The sequence below is a fragment of the Cajanus cajan genome, chromosome 10 (genome assembly GCF_000230855.2).
Source record: "Cajanus cajan strain Asha chromosome 10, NIPB_CcT2T_4, whole genome shotgun sequence".
NCBI classification, from domain to species: domain Eukaryota; kingdom Viridiplantae; phylum Streptophyta; class Magnoliopsida; order Fabales; family Fabaceae; genus Cajanus; species Cajanus cajan.
This window is the reverse complement of record NC_138526.1, coordinates 37,606,197-37,622,242: the sequence shown is the minus strand read 5'-3', so window position 1 is coordinate 37,622,242 and position 16,046 is coordinate 37,606,197. Positions and strand designations below refer to the sequence as shown.

General features: G+C 36.3%; 2 protein-coding genes and 1 long non-coding RNA gene across 3 annotated transcripts; 2 read left to right on the top strand and 1 right to left on the bottom strand.

Moving 5' to 3' along the window:
* The first annotated feature begins 525 nt into the window (after nt 1–525).
* Nucleotides 526–9,317, top strand: LOC109789156 (P-loop containing nucleoside triphosphate hydrolases superfamily protein). The gene is made up of 6 exons (XM_020348050.3): nt 526–2,401; nt 4,083–4,223; nt 4,358–6,107; nt 6,431–6,714; nt 7,085–7,941; nt 8,034–9,317. The coding sequence occupies exons 1-6, from the start codon at nt 953–955 to the stop codon at nt 9,205–9,207; spliced, it is 5,655 nt and encodes a 1,884-aa protein (XP_020203639.1). The 5' UTR covers nt 526–952; the 3' UTR covers nt 9,208–9,317.
* Nucleotides 9,318–12,223: 2,906 nt separating this feature from the next.
* On the bottom strand, nt 12,224–13,651 carry LOC145952921 (uncharacterized). Its single transcript, XR_014430418.1, has 2 exons — nt 13,512–13,651; nt 12,224–13,387 (listed from the first exon to the last, which is right to left on the bottom strand). It is a non-coding gene; the product is annotated as an uncharacterized LOC145952921 (long non-coding RNA).
* On the top strand, nt 12,337–13,823 carry LOC109789162 (serine/arginine repetitive matrix protein). Its single transcript, XM_020348057.3, has 2 exons — nt 12,337–12,909; nt 13,298–13,823. The coding sequence occupies exons 1-2, from the start codon at nt 12,337–12,339 to the stop codon at nt 13,709–13,711; spliced, it is 987 nt and encodes a 328-aa protein (XP_020203646.2). The 3' UTR covers nt 13,712–13,823.
* The last annotated feature ends 2,223 nt before the right edge of the window (nt 13,824–16,046 follow it).

Sequence of the window (16,046 nt, the reverse complement as noted above, 5' to 3'; positions counted from 1 at the left end):
TTTTTCCCCTTCTTTCATTCTCACTCTCCTCAATTCCTCATAATTTGAAATTGAGCTTAATGTCTACTATTGAGTATTGACAATTATAATCTAAAATGAAAAATTAAGACAAATAAAAAAAAAATAGAGAAATACTCACAAGAGCACAAGTAGTCCCCACAAAAGTATCCAATACAGAAAATTTTAAATTTTTAAAGAGCCGTTGCCCTTTCAAAATCTAAAACATTGCATGCAAAACCCCGATACCCTCCCAATTTGCTTTTATATTTGGGGTCATGCAAACTTGCATATTGGCGGCAACATTGTGTGGGAGAAAAATAAAATTAAAACAAAATTTGGCAAAAATACACTATTATTACCCATTCCAACTCCTTCTTCAAGCGCGTGTATCATACCTCCACTCATCATCACACAAATAGCGGTTATTGTTTCTTCACTCCACACCTAACCATCACGTGCGTGCCACGCACTCTACTCGCGCGTGTGTTGAAGGATACGAATATCAGTGCAAAACCCTCTTATTTTTCACTCTCACACGCCCTAGTCTCTCTGTGCACGGAAAACAAATTTCAGAGAGAAAAACACACAAAAAACGAAGGGTCTCAGGGAACCCCAAAACCCAGAAACCCAATCTTCACTGAGAAATGGAAAACTTCCTTTGATCGAACCGAAGCCCCATCGAAGAAGTTGCATCGCTAATTCGATTTCTAGGGTTTCGGTTTCTCTCCCACCTTGGACCAACCGGGGCAACGCCGCAGCGGCGACTTTTTTCTTCCGAATCGGAGCACATTCGAGCACCCAAATGAATGGAGAAGACAATCAGCGAATGCCCATTTGCTAGTTTTTGAGAGAGCCAAAAAAGTTTATCATTTTCCGTTTTCCATTTTTTTCATATATTATATATTTTTTCCCCCATTTTTTTGCCGTGTGGTGATTCTTCCGCTTTCTGGTCATGCGATCATCGCCATCTTCATTGGGCTCCTCGTCTCGATCGGGTTCGCGGCTTCGGAAGAAGCACAAGAGGTTGGATGCAATATGTGAGGAAGAGTACAATCGAAACCACGGTGAGTTGAATGAGGATGATGGTGATTTGAACCCTGATGCCGGGGTTCGTCGGAGCTCCCGGGTTCGCCGTGCCCCAGTTTTGCTCGACGCGTCTCCTCCTCCGCCGAAGAAGCGGCGGAGGGTGGAGAAGGGTGGAATTAGTGGTGGTGTGGAGGGTGCCAATAGTTTAGGGCGGGAAAATAGAGGTTCTGGCGGGGCTTGGAGTTCTAGGTTGAGATCAAGAGCTGGCAATGTAGGTTTTAGGGTGAAGGAGGAGGGTGAATCGCCACGTGGGAAGAGGAAGCTTTTTGAGGGTGTGGTTGGAAGGAGGGGTGATGGTGAGGTTGGTGGGAAAGAGGAGTTAGATGGGTTGATGCCGAAGGTAGTTAAGTCAAAGAGACCGGGGAGGATTAAAGCTACAAAGCATGAGGAAGGGCATGAGGAGGATGTTTCTCATGGGAGTTTAGATGAGAGTAAGAGTCAGGATGTGGAGGAGCTTGTGTTGAGCAATAGTGAGGAGAGTGATTCTGCTTCGGAAACCGAATTGTCGGGAGAGGATCAGATGGATGATTCAGATGTAAATGCATCCCCTATAACAGGGAATGAGGAGGGGGAACAGATGGATGATTCGGATGGAAACGCCCCTCCTATGATAGGGAATGAGGAGGGGGATCAGATGGATGATTCAGATGGAAATGCCTCCCCTATGATAGGGAATGAGGAGAGGGATCAGATGGATGATTCGGATGGAAAAGCCCCTCCTATGATTGGGAATGAGGAGGGGAATCAGATAGAGAATTTGGATGGAAATGTCCCTCCTATGGTAGGGAATGAGGAGAGAAGCTTGTCCAATGATCTGCAAATGCAGGAGTGTGGTGTTAACAATGAGCTTTCTCCTGTGGAACGTGTAGATAAAGTAGATGGTCAGTTAGACAGTGTGAAGGAAAGTAGGGATGCAGGTGATGTAGCTGAACAGGTGAATAATGAAGGTTCCAATGGCAAGGAAGTTGACATTGATGACAATGTCTTGAATGAGGCAAATGTTGGGAAGAGGGATGAGTCGAAACATGCTTCAAGTGACAAGCGTGGTCACCAGCGTATCAAAGAGGGCAGGCGGTGTGGGTTGTGTGGTGGAGGGAGTGATGGTAAGCCTCCAAAAAGGTTAGTTCAGGATAATGGTGAAAGTGAGAATGAAGCTTATAGCGGGTCATCATCTTCAGAGGAGACTAATTATGATATCTGGGATGGTTTTGACGATGAACCTAGCTGGCTTGGGCGTCTCTTGGGTCCTATTAATGATCACTATGGTATTGCTAGAATATGGGTTCATCTGCACTGTGCTGTATGGAGTCCAGAGGTGCGATTTTAATTTAGTAGTTTCTGAAACTTGGTTTACATCATGAAAAACTGCATATAGTGAGCTGGATGTTTATGTAAGACTTCAGAGAATAACATTGCAGACTTGCTGATCATAGTGACATTTTATGACCATCTAAAAAAATCCTTTTGGTAATAAAAGTCTTCCTCCAGTAATTGTTATTGAAGCAGAATAAGTGCCAAACTCGTAATAACTAATGCATCTTAAGTTGAAGTTGTGGCATAATTAGGTTCGCCTTTTTTCTTTTGGAATATAACTTACAAGTTACATAAGGGATATAAGATAACAGTTTGCTTTTATAGTGCTTGGCCTTGGATATAGATTAAACACTAGATGAAAGGTGAGATGCTTTATACTATTGAAGCTCCTTCGTTTCTTAAACTTGTTACAGACTTATTTTCTTTAAATATGTTTGTACCATTTCAATTTTGTCACCTGACCCAAATTTGAAATGAACATAGACCTTTGTTTTTGGACCTGAAAATAAACAGTGGCTAGCGTGCTCTAGTATGTTAAGTGGCTCACCATAGTCAAATTTATTTTTCATTTTTGACAATTAGATTACATAGGTGCATAAGATCTTATCATGCCTTTTCTGTATATTATCACCTCCCTAAAAAAATCTTAAAAGTTATATCCACAATAACTGATTGTACGGTGCTCCTTCTTCCTCCCTCCATGGCTACATGTGTCTTTCACTTCTGTTGAAGCCTCTAAAATATCACTATTTGTTCCTCTCTCGAAACGGAGTCAAGAACCAGCTCATCATCCCTTTGCCACCCACTTTCCTTAACAAAGTCATAGTACCAAGTCCCTTTGTCCCTAAGATCATTCTTCCCTGCTACGGAAATCAGCACCTTGGGGCATGAAGAACAATATTTGGTTTCTTCCCCCTCTCTCCCCCCCCCCCCCCCCAAAAAAAAAAGAAGCCTCTTTTCTTGCTCCTCTACCAATTTGGAACTCTCTTTATGCCCCTAAATTGATTTTGAACCCCAAAACAACGGAATAGTGAAATTCACACTCGATATTCCCTCCCCCTTAAGTGTCACTCTCAACACCCACATGAAGAACCATGTTATGCAACCTGCAATGTCACCTTACATGTAAAAGCTGTTTAGACCACTGAAGTTGAACAATCATGGTTCACTATTTTTCGTGTCATTTGTGGAACAAGAGGTTACCCATTTGAAAGATTCCCAATTATCTTGATATGGTGCGGGAAGACAATGTTTTGATTGTGGGATGAAGATAGAGTATGTGGGACTGTGGGAGAGGGTGAAAGAAGTAAAAAAAAAAAGAGAGAGAAAAAATTTGCTGGTGACAGTGTACTATTATATCTGACAGAATGACACAGTTTGACGGTTCATATTAATTGACCACCGTAAACCACCTATGAGACTGCTCCACCCTAGAAGTTGTCCTCAAAATATAAATGTTATGTTAAGCCTTTTTAGTAAAATATGGGTGTTACATAGTTAATATTGTCCATGATAATCAGCAGACATTGCCAACTCATGAACCGAAATGCTTTTTGTTTTGTTAAATTTTATCAACTTAATAGTTTTGTTGCTCAGAGTTAGACACATTCAAATTGCCTTTCTATTTGTTGCTTAGTCAACTTTTATGTTAAATTAAATTTTGTATTGACAAACTTTTGCAGGTTTATTTTGCTAACTTTGGATGCTTAAAAAATGTGAGGGCTGCACTATTCCGAGGAAGAGCATTGAAGTGCACACGCTGTGGGAGGCGAGGGGCAACCACTGGCTGTCGTGTTGATCGTTGTCCAAAAACTTATCACTTGGTTGGTTTTGTGTTCTCTCGTTAAGAATAAGATTCACAAATATTTAGAACTCCCTTTATTTTGCTAACTACAAGCGAGAAAAGCATTCTTTTATACCAACCATGATAAGAGCTAACACTATCTGTGTTTTGCAGCCTTGTGCGAGAGCAAGTGGTTGCATCTTTGATCATCGTAAATTTCTTATAGCCTGCACAGATCATAGGCATCTCTTCCAACCTCGTGGTAATAAATATATGGCCCGGATAAAGAAGTTGAAGGCTAGGAAACTGATGTGGGAGATAAGGAAGCGATCAAATGAAGCTTGCAGAAAAGATATTGGAGATGAAGAGAGATGGCTAGAAAATTGTGGAGAGGATGAAGAATTTTTAAAGCGTGAGAACAAGAGGCTTCATCGTGATTTATTGAGAATAGCCCCAGTATACATTGGGGGTTCAGACTCTGCCAGTGAAAATTTATTTCAGGGATGGGAATCTGTTGCTGGGCTTAAGGATGTCATCCGTTGCATGAAAGAAGTGGTTATTTTACCTCTGCTATATCCTGAACTTTTTGATAATTTAGGGCTTACACCTCCAAGAGGTGTTCTTTTACATGGGCACCCTGGAACAGGGAAAACCTTAGTGGTTCGGGCATTGATAGGTGCATGTGCCCGTGGTGATAAGCGGATTGCATATTTTGCCCGTAAAGGTGCAGATTGCTTGGGGAAGTATGTTGGTGATGCTGAGCGTCAACTAAGATTATTATTTCAGGTTGCTGAGAAATGTCAACCTTCTATAATATTCTTTGATGAGATAGATGGACTGGCACCCTGCCGCACTAGGCAGCAAGATCAGACACATAGTTCTGTTGTGTCAACATTGCTTGCTCTTATGGATGGTTTGAAATCTAGGGGTTCTGTTGTGGTCATAGGTGCAACAAACCGTCCTGAAGCAGTTGACCCGGCGCTTAGGCGCCCTGGTAGATTTGATAGGGAAATTTATTTTCCACTACCATCTATTGAAGATAGAGCTTCCATTCTCTCACTTCACACCCAAAAGTGGCCAAAACCAATTACTGGATCCTTGCTCGAGTGGATTGCAAGAAAAACACCTGGTTTTGCTGGTGCTGATCTCCAGGCTCTTTGTACCCAAGCAGCAATCAATGCGTTGAAGAGGAACTTCCCTTTGCAAGAAGTCCTGTCTTTAGCTGCTGAAGATAAACATTCAAGTTGCAAGAACATTGCTCTTCCATCCTTTGCAGTAGAGGAGAGGGATTGGCTGGAGGCTTTTTTTGCTTCTCCACTACCTTGCTCCCGGAGAGATGCTGGAAATGCTGCTAATGATGTAGTATGCTCCTCTCTTCCCACCCGACTTATCCCTTGTTTATTGCAGCCATTATGCACTCTTCTTGTATCTCTTTATCTTGATGAACGTCTATGGTTACCACTATCCATATCTAAAGCTGTAACAGTGATAAAGGATGTCATGATTTCTGCTCTAGACAAAAAGCAGAAGCCTTTTGATCGCTGGTGGTTGTACATGGATGATTTTCTTCAAGAAACAAATATTGTTTATGAGTTAAAGAAAAAGCTTACATGTTCTGGCATTTTATCTGCGGACAATGGTGTTGCTGGTTCTTATGATACTGTGCATGGTGCCAATGATAACGACTTGAAGTTAGAATCTTCTGCAAGGAACCATCTTGGTATGCGTAGTGGTTTATTTACATTAACCAACAAATCAGGATTTCGTATATTAATTTCTGGAAATCCACGATCTGGCCAAAGACATGTTGCTTCTTGCCTTCTTCACTGCTTTATTGGGAATATTGAAATACAGAAGATTGATATGGCAACTATTTTACAAGAAGGGCATGGAGAAGTGGTGCAAGGGATTGCTCAAATATTAAGTATGTCTCTCTTTCTAGGTTTTGTCTGGTAATGTTGATTTTTGTCCTTTTGAAATCACTGTTAACTAAGTATGCTAATTAACAAAAACTCTGGAGTTCGAAAAAGCTGTCCCCTTTCTGTTCATTGTTGTTGAGGTTTTCCTTAAGACTTAGGTTTGCAAAGATAATGCATTTTTTTTTTCCTTTTTTAGTCACTGAAAGATGCCAAGTGTAAGATAGGAGTTGAATATGTTCTATACAAAAATATTGATGCTCAAGCTCAACTGTTTCATAATTGCATCAACTTAGAGATCTGATACTCACAGTTAGTTTCTATGTGGCAGTGAAATGTGCTAGCAGGCAATCTTGCATAGTATTCTTGCCAAGAATTGATTTATGGGCTGTGGATAAACATTTCCAAATTGCTGAAAGGGCTGGTTCTTGTTTAACAATGCGAAAGTCTTGTTTCACAAGAAACGAAGCTGTTGAGAAGGAAAATGAGACTGGGACTGAAAAAAACTTGTCTGAGATGACCAAAGGCCAAACCAACACAAAGGCTTCATATGCCTGGATGTCATTTATTGAGCAGGTGGAGTCCATTGGTGTATCCACATCCTTGATGATTATGGTATGAAATTAGGAAGACTTTCTTGCCTTTAATAATTCAAAACCTTTAAACAATTGTCTCCTAGGTTTTTACTTTTTTTTTAAAGTTAAATGTTGATTTATTTTTATAGCCTCTGCTATTTCTTAATTGCCATTTTAGAAATATGTTAATACAATTTCGTTCATATTGAGTAATTCTTTTGGCTTTTAACATTAAGATACATTTGTTTGTACAGCAACATTGTCAGGCAAAACGATACTTGGTCAATTTTTTTATCACTCAATTATCCTTGTTTTTGCAAGAATGGTCATTCATTGTAGTATTAGCTAGACATTTGTGATATTTTATATTGGCTAGTAGATCCTTATATTATGTCTTTTATCTGTGACAGGCTACTTCAGAAGTTCCCTATACAGAACTTCCACAAAAAGTAAGAGAATTCTTCAAGAGTTATCAATCTAAAGATAGCCAGTCAACTCCTTTGGAGCAGACAGTTCCTCGATTCTCTGTGCAGGTTGATGGGAATTTTGACAATGACTTGGTAATCAATCTATCTGCAGCAGAGCTATTGAGAAATGTAGTTGAGCAGCAGGTTCAATTGATTCATCAGAGATCTCATGTTCATATGGGTGCCCAAAAGGGTCACAGAACCTATGAATCAATTGAAGTTTGTAAAGATAAGGTATGTCAAAGAAAAGAAGATGGATCCGCAAATGATAATGATAAGGGTGAAATCCAACATGAATCCTTTACAAAAGTTCCACCAACACCCAACAGCAAGACACTAAAGGGAAAGTCAACTGTGTTGTTGGCAATATCCACACTTGGCTATCAAATTCTTCTATACCCACATTTTGCTGAGCTTTGTTGGGTCACTTCAAAACTCAATGAAGGTCCCTGTGCTGATGTAAGTGGACCTTGGAGGGGCTGGCCTTTCAATTCATGTATAATTCGTCCTAATAATTCACTCGACAAGGTGGTAGTTTCTTATAGTTCTAGTGGTGTTAAAAGCAGAGAAGGATCTGGTTTAGTCAGAGGCTTGATTGCTGTTGGTTTATCAGCTTACAGAGGTGTTTATAAATCAGTTAGGGAAGTTTCCCTTGATGTAAGGAAGGTTCTTGAGATCTTAGTTGAGAAAATCAATACAAAAATTCAAGCTGGGAAAGATAGATATCAATATTTTCGTATTTTGTCACAAGTGGCTTATTTAGAAGATATGGTCAACAACTGGGCTTACTCGCTGCTAAGGTATTACTGCTTTTCCTTTTCTATGCATGGTTGTTTACTTACTGTATTTTTTGTGTGGACTTGGTCTCTAACAGTAAGTCCTTCCATTTTAGTCTGGAGCAGGATTCTCCCGAGCTTAAAGCAAAGGTTATACCAGCAAGTGGCGGATCATTACACAGTAATCTCATGTTTGAAAATCACCAAACTGAAGGTGAGGACTGCCGTTTGGTTGTTCCTGTAGATGATCAGGGTTTGGAGACATTGGATGGAAGTCATAAGGGAATTGCGGCTGAAGCAACTGAATGTCTTGCCTCTAATGATAAAAATGATAATTTAGATATTATTGATTGTGATGGAGGAAATGCTGGTTCTGAAGGATCTCTACCCAACCACTCTTTTTCAGATAAGCATATCAACAACACTGCTGCTGCAAACCAGCCACTTCATTCATCCAAAAGTCAGGAGAACGGAACATTATTTGAACAGTCTGAATCTGCAACTGCCGGAAATAATGAAGTGGTGGGTGGAGAATTAGGGATTTCAAAAGACTTAGACTCTGTTGCCCTTTCTGAAAATGGACTTCACACTGCTTGCGAACTGGAGACACAGAATGTCGAGGTCGGTAACTGTCCCATCTCTGATCAGCCTCTTGGCTTGTCCTCAGTAGAGACTGGTACTAAAATATGTGATTCTAAATCTGATAAACATGAGAATGCTACAGATAATAATGTTTTTTCAAGTAATGGCTGGGTTCCTGCTGAATCTGGGGTTATTTGCTTGTATCAATGTTGTCCTGCATGTCTCCACAGTCTCCATCATTTGACAATGAAAATACTTGTTGGAGAGTTGGGGTTGAACAGTGATCAGTGGACAGTAGAAGATGTCCACGATGTTGTTGCATCATTATCTGTTGATCTTATTTCAGCAGTTAGAAAATGTTTTATGGCTGAAGATTTCATTGATTTCTCAAACAAAACCTCAAGACATGAAAAACATGGGACATCTCTTGACTGTTTGAACGTGAAGACATGTAATCCTGGTAACCAAGGTAAGGATGTTGTGCCAGTTGAATGTCATTCCCATTCGGCAAGCCAACATGCTACTGCAACAAAAGATACGGCACTGAATGAAGAATCACCGAAGCTTGATCTTAAATTTGTTTTCAGAGATGGTGTACTAGTTCATATGGACCCAGACAAGGATGTCTCACTTCACTGTAAATTTGAAAATTTGTGTCTTTGTTCTCTAAGAGAGTTGATATTAATGACAAAGCGCCCTTTTGATTAGGCTATTGTTAAATAGCTTGGATTGCTTTGCAATTTTTTGGTGCTCATGCGGCATTTGTATATAACTTTCTCTGAGATTGAAATATAGTTTTGACCAGAAATTACGATGCAGTTTCAACTTTCAAGCCATCAAAATCTCACAGCCTTGAATCCTCGTATTTCAGCTAACTTGATTATTTCTGTATAATCTAACCAAACGTTTAATACTCCCAAGGTCGAATATTATTTGTCACTTTATAATTTCAAGAAAATATTAGTAATTACTCTTTCTAATAATATTCTCAAGAGGTATATGTATTAATATAGTTGTATCGCATGTACAGTATAGACATAGTTTGTCATTATGGAAAGGTAGTCAAATGTGTTTTCTTATCATGTGAATTAGTTTAGCTTAATCAACTGTTTGTAAAGATTTTTGTTCTTATTCAAAGTTTACGGGAGAGGTGGAGAGATCAGAGATGTTACAGGTCTTATCAAAATTGTGAAACTAATTTACTTATTTAACGAAATAACATATATATAAAAATTAAATCCATATATTGATAATATATTTCTGGTCTTCACAAATAAAAATAAAAAGATATTGTCGGCTGCAACAACTGTAACCTGGCAATGGCTGGCTCAGTTCCTCCACCATGTTCCTTGCAGGCAAAAGAACTATTGCCAGAACAGGCTCACTGTACAAACCACGTAATATCAAACTGATTTGATCCCTCACTTCCTTGCAGCTTCTGCCACCACAAACTCATGTTTTAATGCATTCAATGTTTCCTCTGCTTGTTCAATTCATGCTTATGACAAGTAGGTTGTTAAGACATCAAAATGGGTGGGTTTCTTTAATGCCAAGTCAGGAACTTTCACAATGTGGAGCATGTACTAATAGATTAGACGTGGTGCTTATACACACTCCTTGAACATACACTCCCTTTCTCTTCTATTTCATTATCGCTCAATTATCTTTGATCTCTTTTTTTTCATTGTCATCACATCTATTAATTTTTTTCTCTACCTTTGCCTTTTACTTCCAATCTCTCTTACTCCAAAATGGGAGACTTTAAGTCTTTCTCCACGTTCCAAGTGGCTATACAACAAACTAATACAAATTACAAAGTGCTAATAACAAACTCTCAAACACATTCTTTTTACTGATCTCTTTTATTAGTTAAAATTTATTAAAAATTACAAAATTTTGAAAAAATATTAAATAAAATGTGAATCTCACAAAATGTCATGAATGTCAATAAATTTTAACTAATAAAAGAAAATGCATTTAAAACCATATATCAAAAAACGTAATATTAGTATTTCTCAATACATTAACTAATCCAACTAAATAAATCCTAACTAACTTAATTGACTGAAATGTAAACAATGGTTTAGCTAATTAACCCAGCAATAAAATTGTTACAAGTTAGAGAGAAGGAAAGGAGTCATGATACATAGCAATATGGAACTTGAACTCGCCATTCTCTTCACTATTGACAATTGATTTTCTTTCTTCCTTTTTTTTTGTTGACATTGACAATTTTTTATTAAGGCATGAACATTTTTAAACACATCTGACAAGTTGTTATAGACCTGGTTGAATGAAAGCTTTATAACCTGTTCAATTTAAGCCAATGAATCAACCTATATGTTCAACGTGTCTACTGTTGTGGTTCTGGTTTTCTGTGGAAAAAAAAGTGCGTCCATTGAATCTGCTAGAAGGTAAGATATAAAGGTTAGAGTGGTTTAGAAATGTCCAAGTGGCTGAGTTGGGTGTTATATCATGCTGTGCAAAGATTTGTGGGGACCTAGATGAAATACTCTGTTGCAAATGAATGAAGTTTATCTTCTGAAATGAATGGTAATAACTTACATAGCCAAGAAATCCTCTTCCAAGATTCTTTTATTTGTAACTTTTTGAATCACAATACCAACAAATCTAATTGGAGTGAAGATTTAGTTTTCCAAGAGGCTGCTTTTGCTTTAGTACGTTATTTTCATTTTAATTAGCATATGTTCACTAACTACTATAGAAAGATTACATTATTTTTGCTGTTTTTTTAGAATTTACAAAAAAGAAAAATATGAAAGCACCAGAATGTTATTCTTATGATTTTATTTGCGAATCAAACTCAATAATAGAAGCAAGCTAAACGTGCCGATTGATCTCAAAGTAATTTTACCTAATCAGAAGAAACTTGCAAATTTAACCAAAATTGGTCAAGATTCTAGAGTGGTTATTCGATAGGTTAACAACAATGACAACAAAATAATTCAGAGTTTTTGGTATCTTCCTTAACTACACCATCAACCTAGATTGGATTAAATAATTGGTTTCATTCCTTAACCAAACTAAATTAATAGTTTATTTCAATTTCATTAGTTTGCTTTAATACTTTAATTTTTAAACGCTCATGATATTTAGACAGCTAAGAACGTTGGTGGTGTGAATTGTACTGTGTTAGTGGAACAAAGCAAAAGTCATAAACTCTATACACATAGACACACACCTGGAGCAAGGAATGAAGGTCTTCAGCAACTGCATGCTAAGAAATATTATAATTATTCAATTTTAAGAGTTTAATAACATGATAATTAACCTTTTCACACCATAATCAAATTATTTGTTGTAATAGTCAAACAAACTACCAAACACAATTATTAATTTAACTTGTTTTGTGATGTGAGGTGGCTGCATAAACAAAAACTGCATCACATGGGAATGTGCTGGCATGACAAAGCCAATCCCAAAGAAATCGACCCTACCTATTATTTTTTTGTTGTGGGGCTTAAATGCCGCATGACCCTACTTGGCTTCTATGCCCTCATGCATCTCCTAAGTATCGTTTCACTTCATGAAATGCCTTTGGGAAATCCATTTTTTGTATTAAATAACACTTGTTTTTTGGACAGTTAGCTCGTTATGGCTAAACAATAGTAAAAGGACATCTTAAAGCACATGGTGTCATATCTCACATGGCTTATCTAGAAAGCTCAGCTTCAGCATTTTTAATAGTCAAATCTTTGGCCTGTGCACAACATTCAATTAATTTAATCAGAATTCAATGACAAGAGATGCAAAAGACTCCGTATATATAAATTGAGAACACATGAAGGGTGAACTAAGTTGGAAAAGTGGAAACTCATGGAGCCAATTGGAAACTCTTGTGAGTCTTCTTTTTGCAAAGATGAAAAAATTGAAGCTGTGGATCTTCTTGAAGAGTGCTGGTTCTTTGATAACTTGTTAAAGATAAGACCAAGGATGACAAGGTGTCACTCTGATCCTTGCCCTTCCACTGGCCTAATCAGCCCTCCAGATTTTTTGGTGAAGGACTCTGAAGTGTCCTCCTTCTCATCAAGAAGTAAAACACCAAACAATGGTGATTTTGTTCATCCCAAGAAGATCCAGAGAGCACCATCCATGCCACCATTAAGATTGAGAGGAGAAGATGACCAAAACGGAAGCAACTCTACTAGAAGCAAATTGGTTCACCAACCAACAGATCCTGCTAGTAAACTTCATTGTGCACAGATGAAAGCGCATCATAACAGTGATTGTAATAGAAGGAAAAGCAAACTACTAAGAACACCATCTTTGCCTCCATCAATAGGGAGAGAGGAAAAGTTCCAAGTAAATGATTCTAGAACTGGCAGATACCACAAGCAACCATCAACACCTACACATGTTGACATTCTGCCACCAAGGCAAACCTCCAAGGTACTTCAACCATCTACTTTTATATGATATTAAGTGGAGACTCCTTTTTCATTTATAACTTTAATGCATAAGATCCTGTCCCTTCTAAGAGTTTATGATTGCTTTTGGTGTGGCCAGCACCCAGAATAGAACCAATTAAAGCATAATGGCCTGAAAAGCCAAAAGTTTTTGGCCCAAGTAAAATCATATAATTAGAAAAGGACATGCAGAATATATATATAGCTTGCTGCTACAAATACAATGCTACTTTTTAAGAAAAGTCAATAGTCCTTTAGAAAGTAAGGTTAAAAACATATATATACTTCCAAATTCAGAATGATTTGAGTGTTCTGAAGTTAGCCCTTCAGTCCTCACATCAACTCATATATCTTTTGGCTATGCATGTCAGAGTTGTAGCATTCCAAGATGTAGATCAACTAGAAAGACTGAGGTTGAAAGCTTCAACAAAGAGGGTATTATGGAGATGAGGCGCAGGTACCTGAATCAGAAAACAATGAGGAGGAGCGTAAGTGATCTTGAATTTGAAGAAGTTCAGGGGTTCAAGGACTTGGGTTTCTCATTTGAGAAAGAAACATTAAGTCCAAGTTTAGCTAGCATACTACCTGGTTTGCAAGAGAAAAGAAGAGACGAGACAGAAGAAGATAAGGCACACAGGAGACCATACTTATCCGAAGCATGGTTGGTGCAAAGTTGTGCTCCTCCTATTCCAAATTGGGCTTCTCATAAGTCCGCAGGTGACATGAAAGAGCAAATCAAATTTTGGGCTAGAGCAGTGGCTTCAAACGTGCACCAGGAATGCTGAAAAAAGCCATTGATTACATTTAAGGATCATAATCACACTTTACTCATCAATTCTTTGTAACAATTGCCTAAGAAGAGCCAAATAATAATGAAAATGATAGAAATTCTTGGTATTTATTTTCCTATATAAGTCGTTTAATTAATCTGATCGATGCTATCTTATCTCTGTACCAGCATATACCGCTTATCCAAAACAATCTATCTATAATTTATAAATCCTTAAAATCGAGTCATGACGTTCACAATCACAACTACGTTAATCCTTTCTTGTCTTACAAGTATTTTGATTTGTTTTGTTCCAGAAGTGATTCGATACTTCAATTCTTGTTTTCTCTTAACCAATTTATACATTAAAAACTCTCGTTCTTTTAGATCCTAAAATGAATTAGTTATTGATTAACTTCTATGAAATAACCATTAATGGATTCGCTTTTATATAAAAGAATTACTATACTAGCATTATATGTTGTTAACAATACCCAAAACAAAAAGCCTGAGATTTCAAGAAAAGGAAAGAAAAATCAATGTCGATATTTTGCGAGTCCCACATCGGAAAATGACTTCTTGTTTTCAATGGTTTATATATGATCATTTTAATAGTATGGGTAACATTTGGGTGTGAGAATGGATGATGTAATCCATGACTTCTTAAACCCTAAACATGTTAAAAAAAAAATAATTGGGGTCTTTAACCGATGTTTCCCCGTGTAATTAACAAAGAAACATCGATGCCTTACATGTGATTACATTCAAGATGAATCCATGGAGAGGTTTGTAGGTAGTGGTTACCTACATTATTGTCTAAATGATGATTTGTGACTCACTCTTCCCCTCACCTCTCCATCACACCCTTTTTTTTTCAATTTTTTTTTCATTTCATTACACACTTCAAATTCATATAATATACATTTTAGAATAACTAATATTTAATTTTTTATATTGTCATACAATCACAAATTATTATGTATAATATGTTTATTAACTTCTGGAACTAACTCTTCTCCTCGACTCTACCACATCCTACTTTGTTTTTTACTACTTCTTTACCTCACTTTACTTTTCTTTAAAAAATAACATAAATAAATTTCTAATTTACATAATACACCTTTTAGAATAAATAATATATTAATTTTGTATATTTTCATTCAATCATAAATTATCATATATAATAAGTTTATTGAATTTTATAATAATTACTTTAAAATTACACCAATAATAATATTTTATTAGTTAATAATATAAAAAAATTACACTAATGGTGCATATTTAATAAAAAAAAATTAAAATTTTTATAAAATTAAATTAAAATTTTCAAAGACTTAAATATATTTTTAATCTCTACAAAATAGATAACTATGAAATTTATAGGAAGTATTTATTGTCGAAAGTAATAACTAATCTGTGTTAAGAACCATAAGCGCATACAAAGTAAATATTCCTCTCCAACATAGTTTATTTTATACCTAAGGTCTAAATTTAAATTCTGGACAACTTTATTAAGAGACATAAGTCGTTACCACTTATTCTTACAAAATGAACAAATTTTGATTTTAGTTCCTTTAAATTTATTTTTTTTTATTTTTATCTTCTTAAATTTGAAACTATGTTTTTAGCCCCTATTAATATGTGATATTTTTTAATTACTTATGTGTTTATTAGAAAGTCAAGTGACCATCCTAGGTAGTACCTATCTACAACTTATGCGATACTTTCTCGGCATATGACACTTATAATTTTTTATAAATCTGTAAAATAAATATTAATTATATACTTTAAAATGGTCATTAGGAACTAAATATAGTAATTTTAGATTTTAGAGGATGAAAATAAAATAAAATTATTTACAGGGACGAAAATCAGTTTTTGCTTATTTTATAAAAATAAAAAATAATATCTAAAAATTTTAGAAAGATGAAAATAAAAAAAAATTATAAAAGTTAAAATTAAAACTAACCCAGTTTATTAAGAATAAAAACACATTTAAGAAAAACTAAAAATTAAAACAAAATCAAGCTCATTTTTTTATGCAATAATCAAGCACTTCTGACTCTATTTATGACTGCCGATTTCCTTGTTTTTATTAGTTTGCCCCATGATTTGGAACTTCATAGTTAATGACCTCGTTTTTTCTTGTGAATTAATGATCTAATTTTTCTTGTACTAGACAAAATAAGATATCTTGTGCCTCATTGTTTTTTTAAAAAGCAAAAAATAATAAAAAGAAATTGATAAAATGAGTGTCACTAATTTTACAAATAGTGAGATAGTTGTAAATATTAATTACGAAATAAAAGAGTAAAAAATTGTATATACCAAAATAAAGTATCTCAATTATT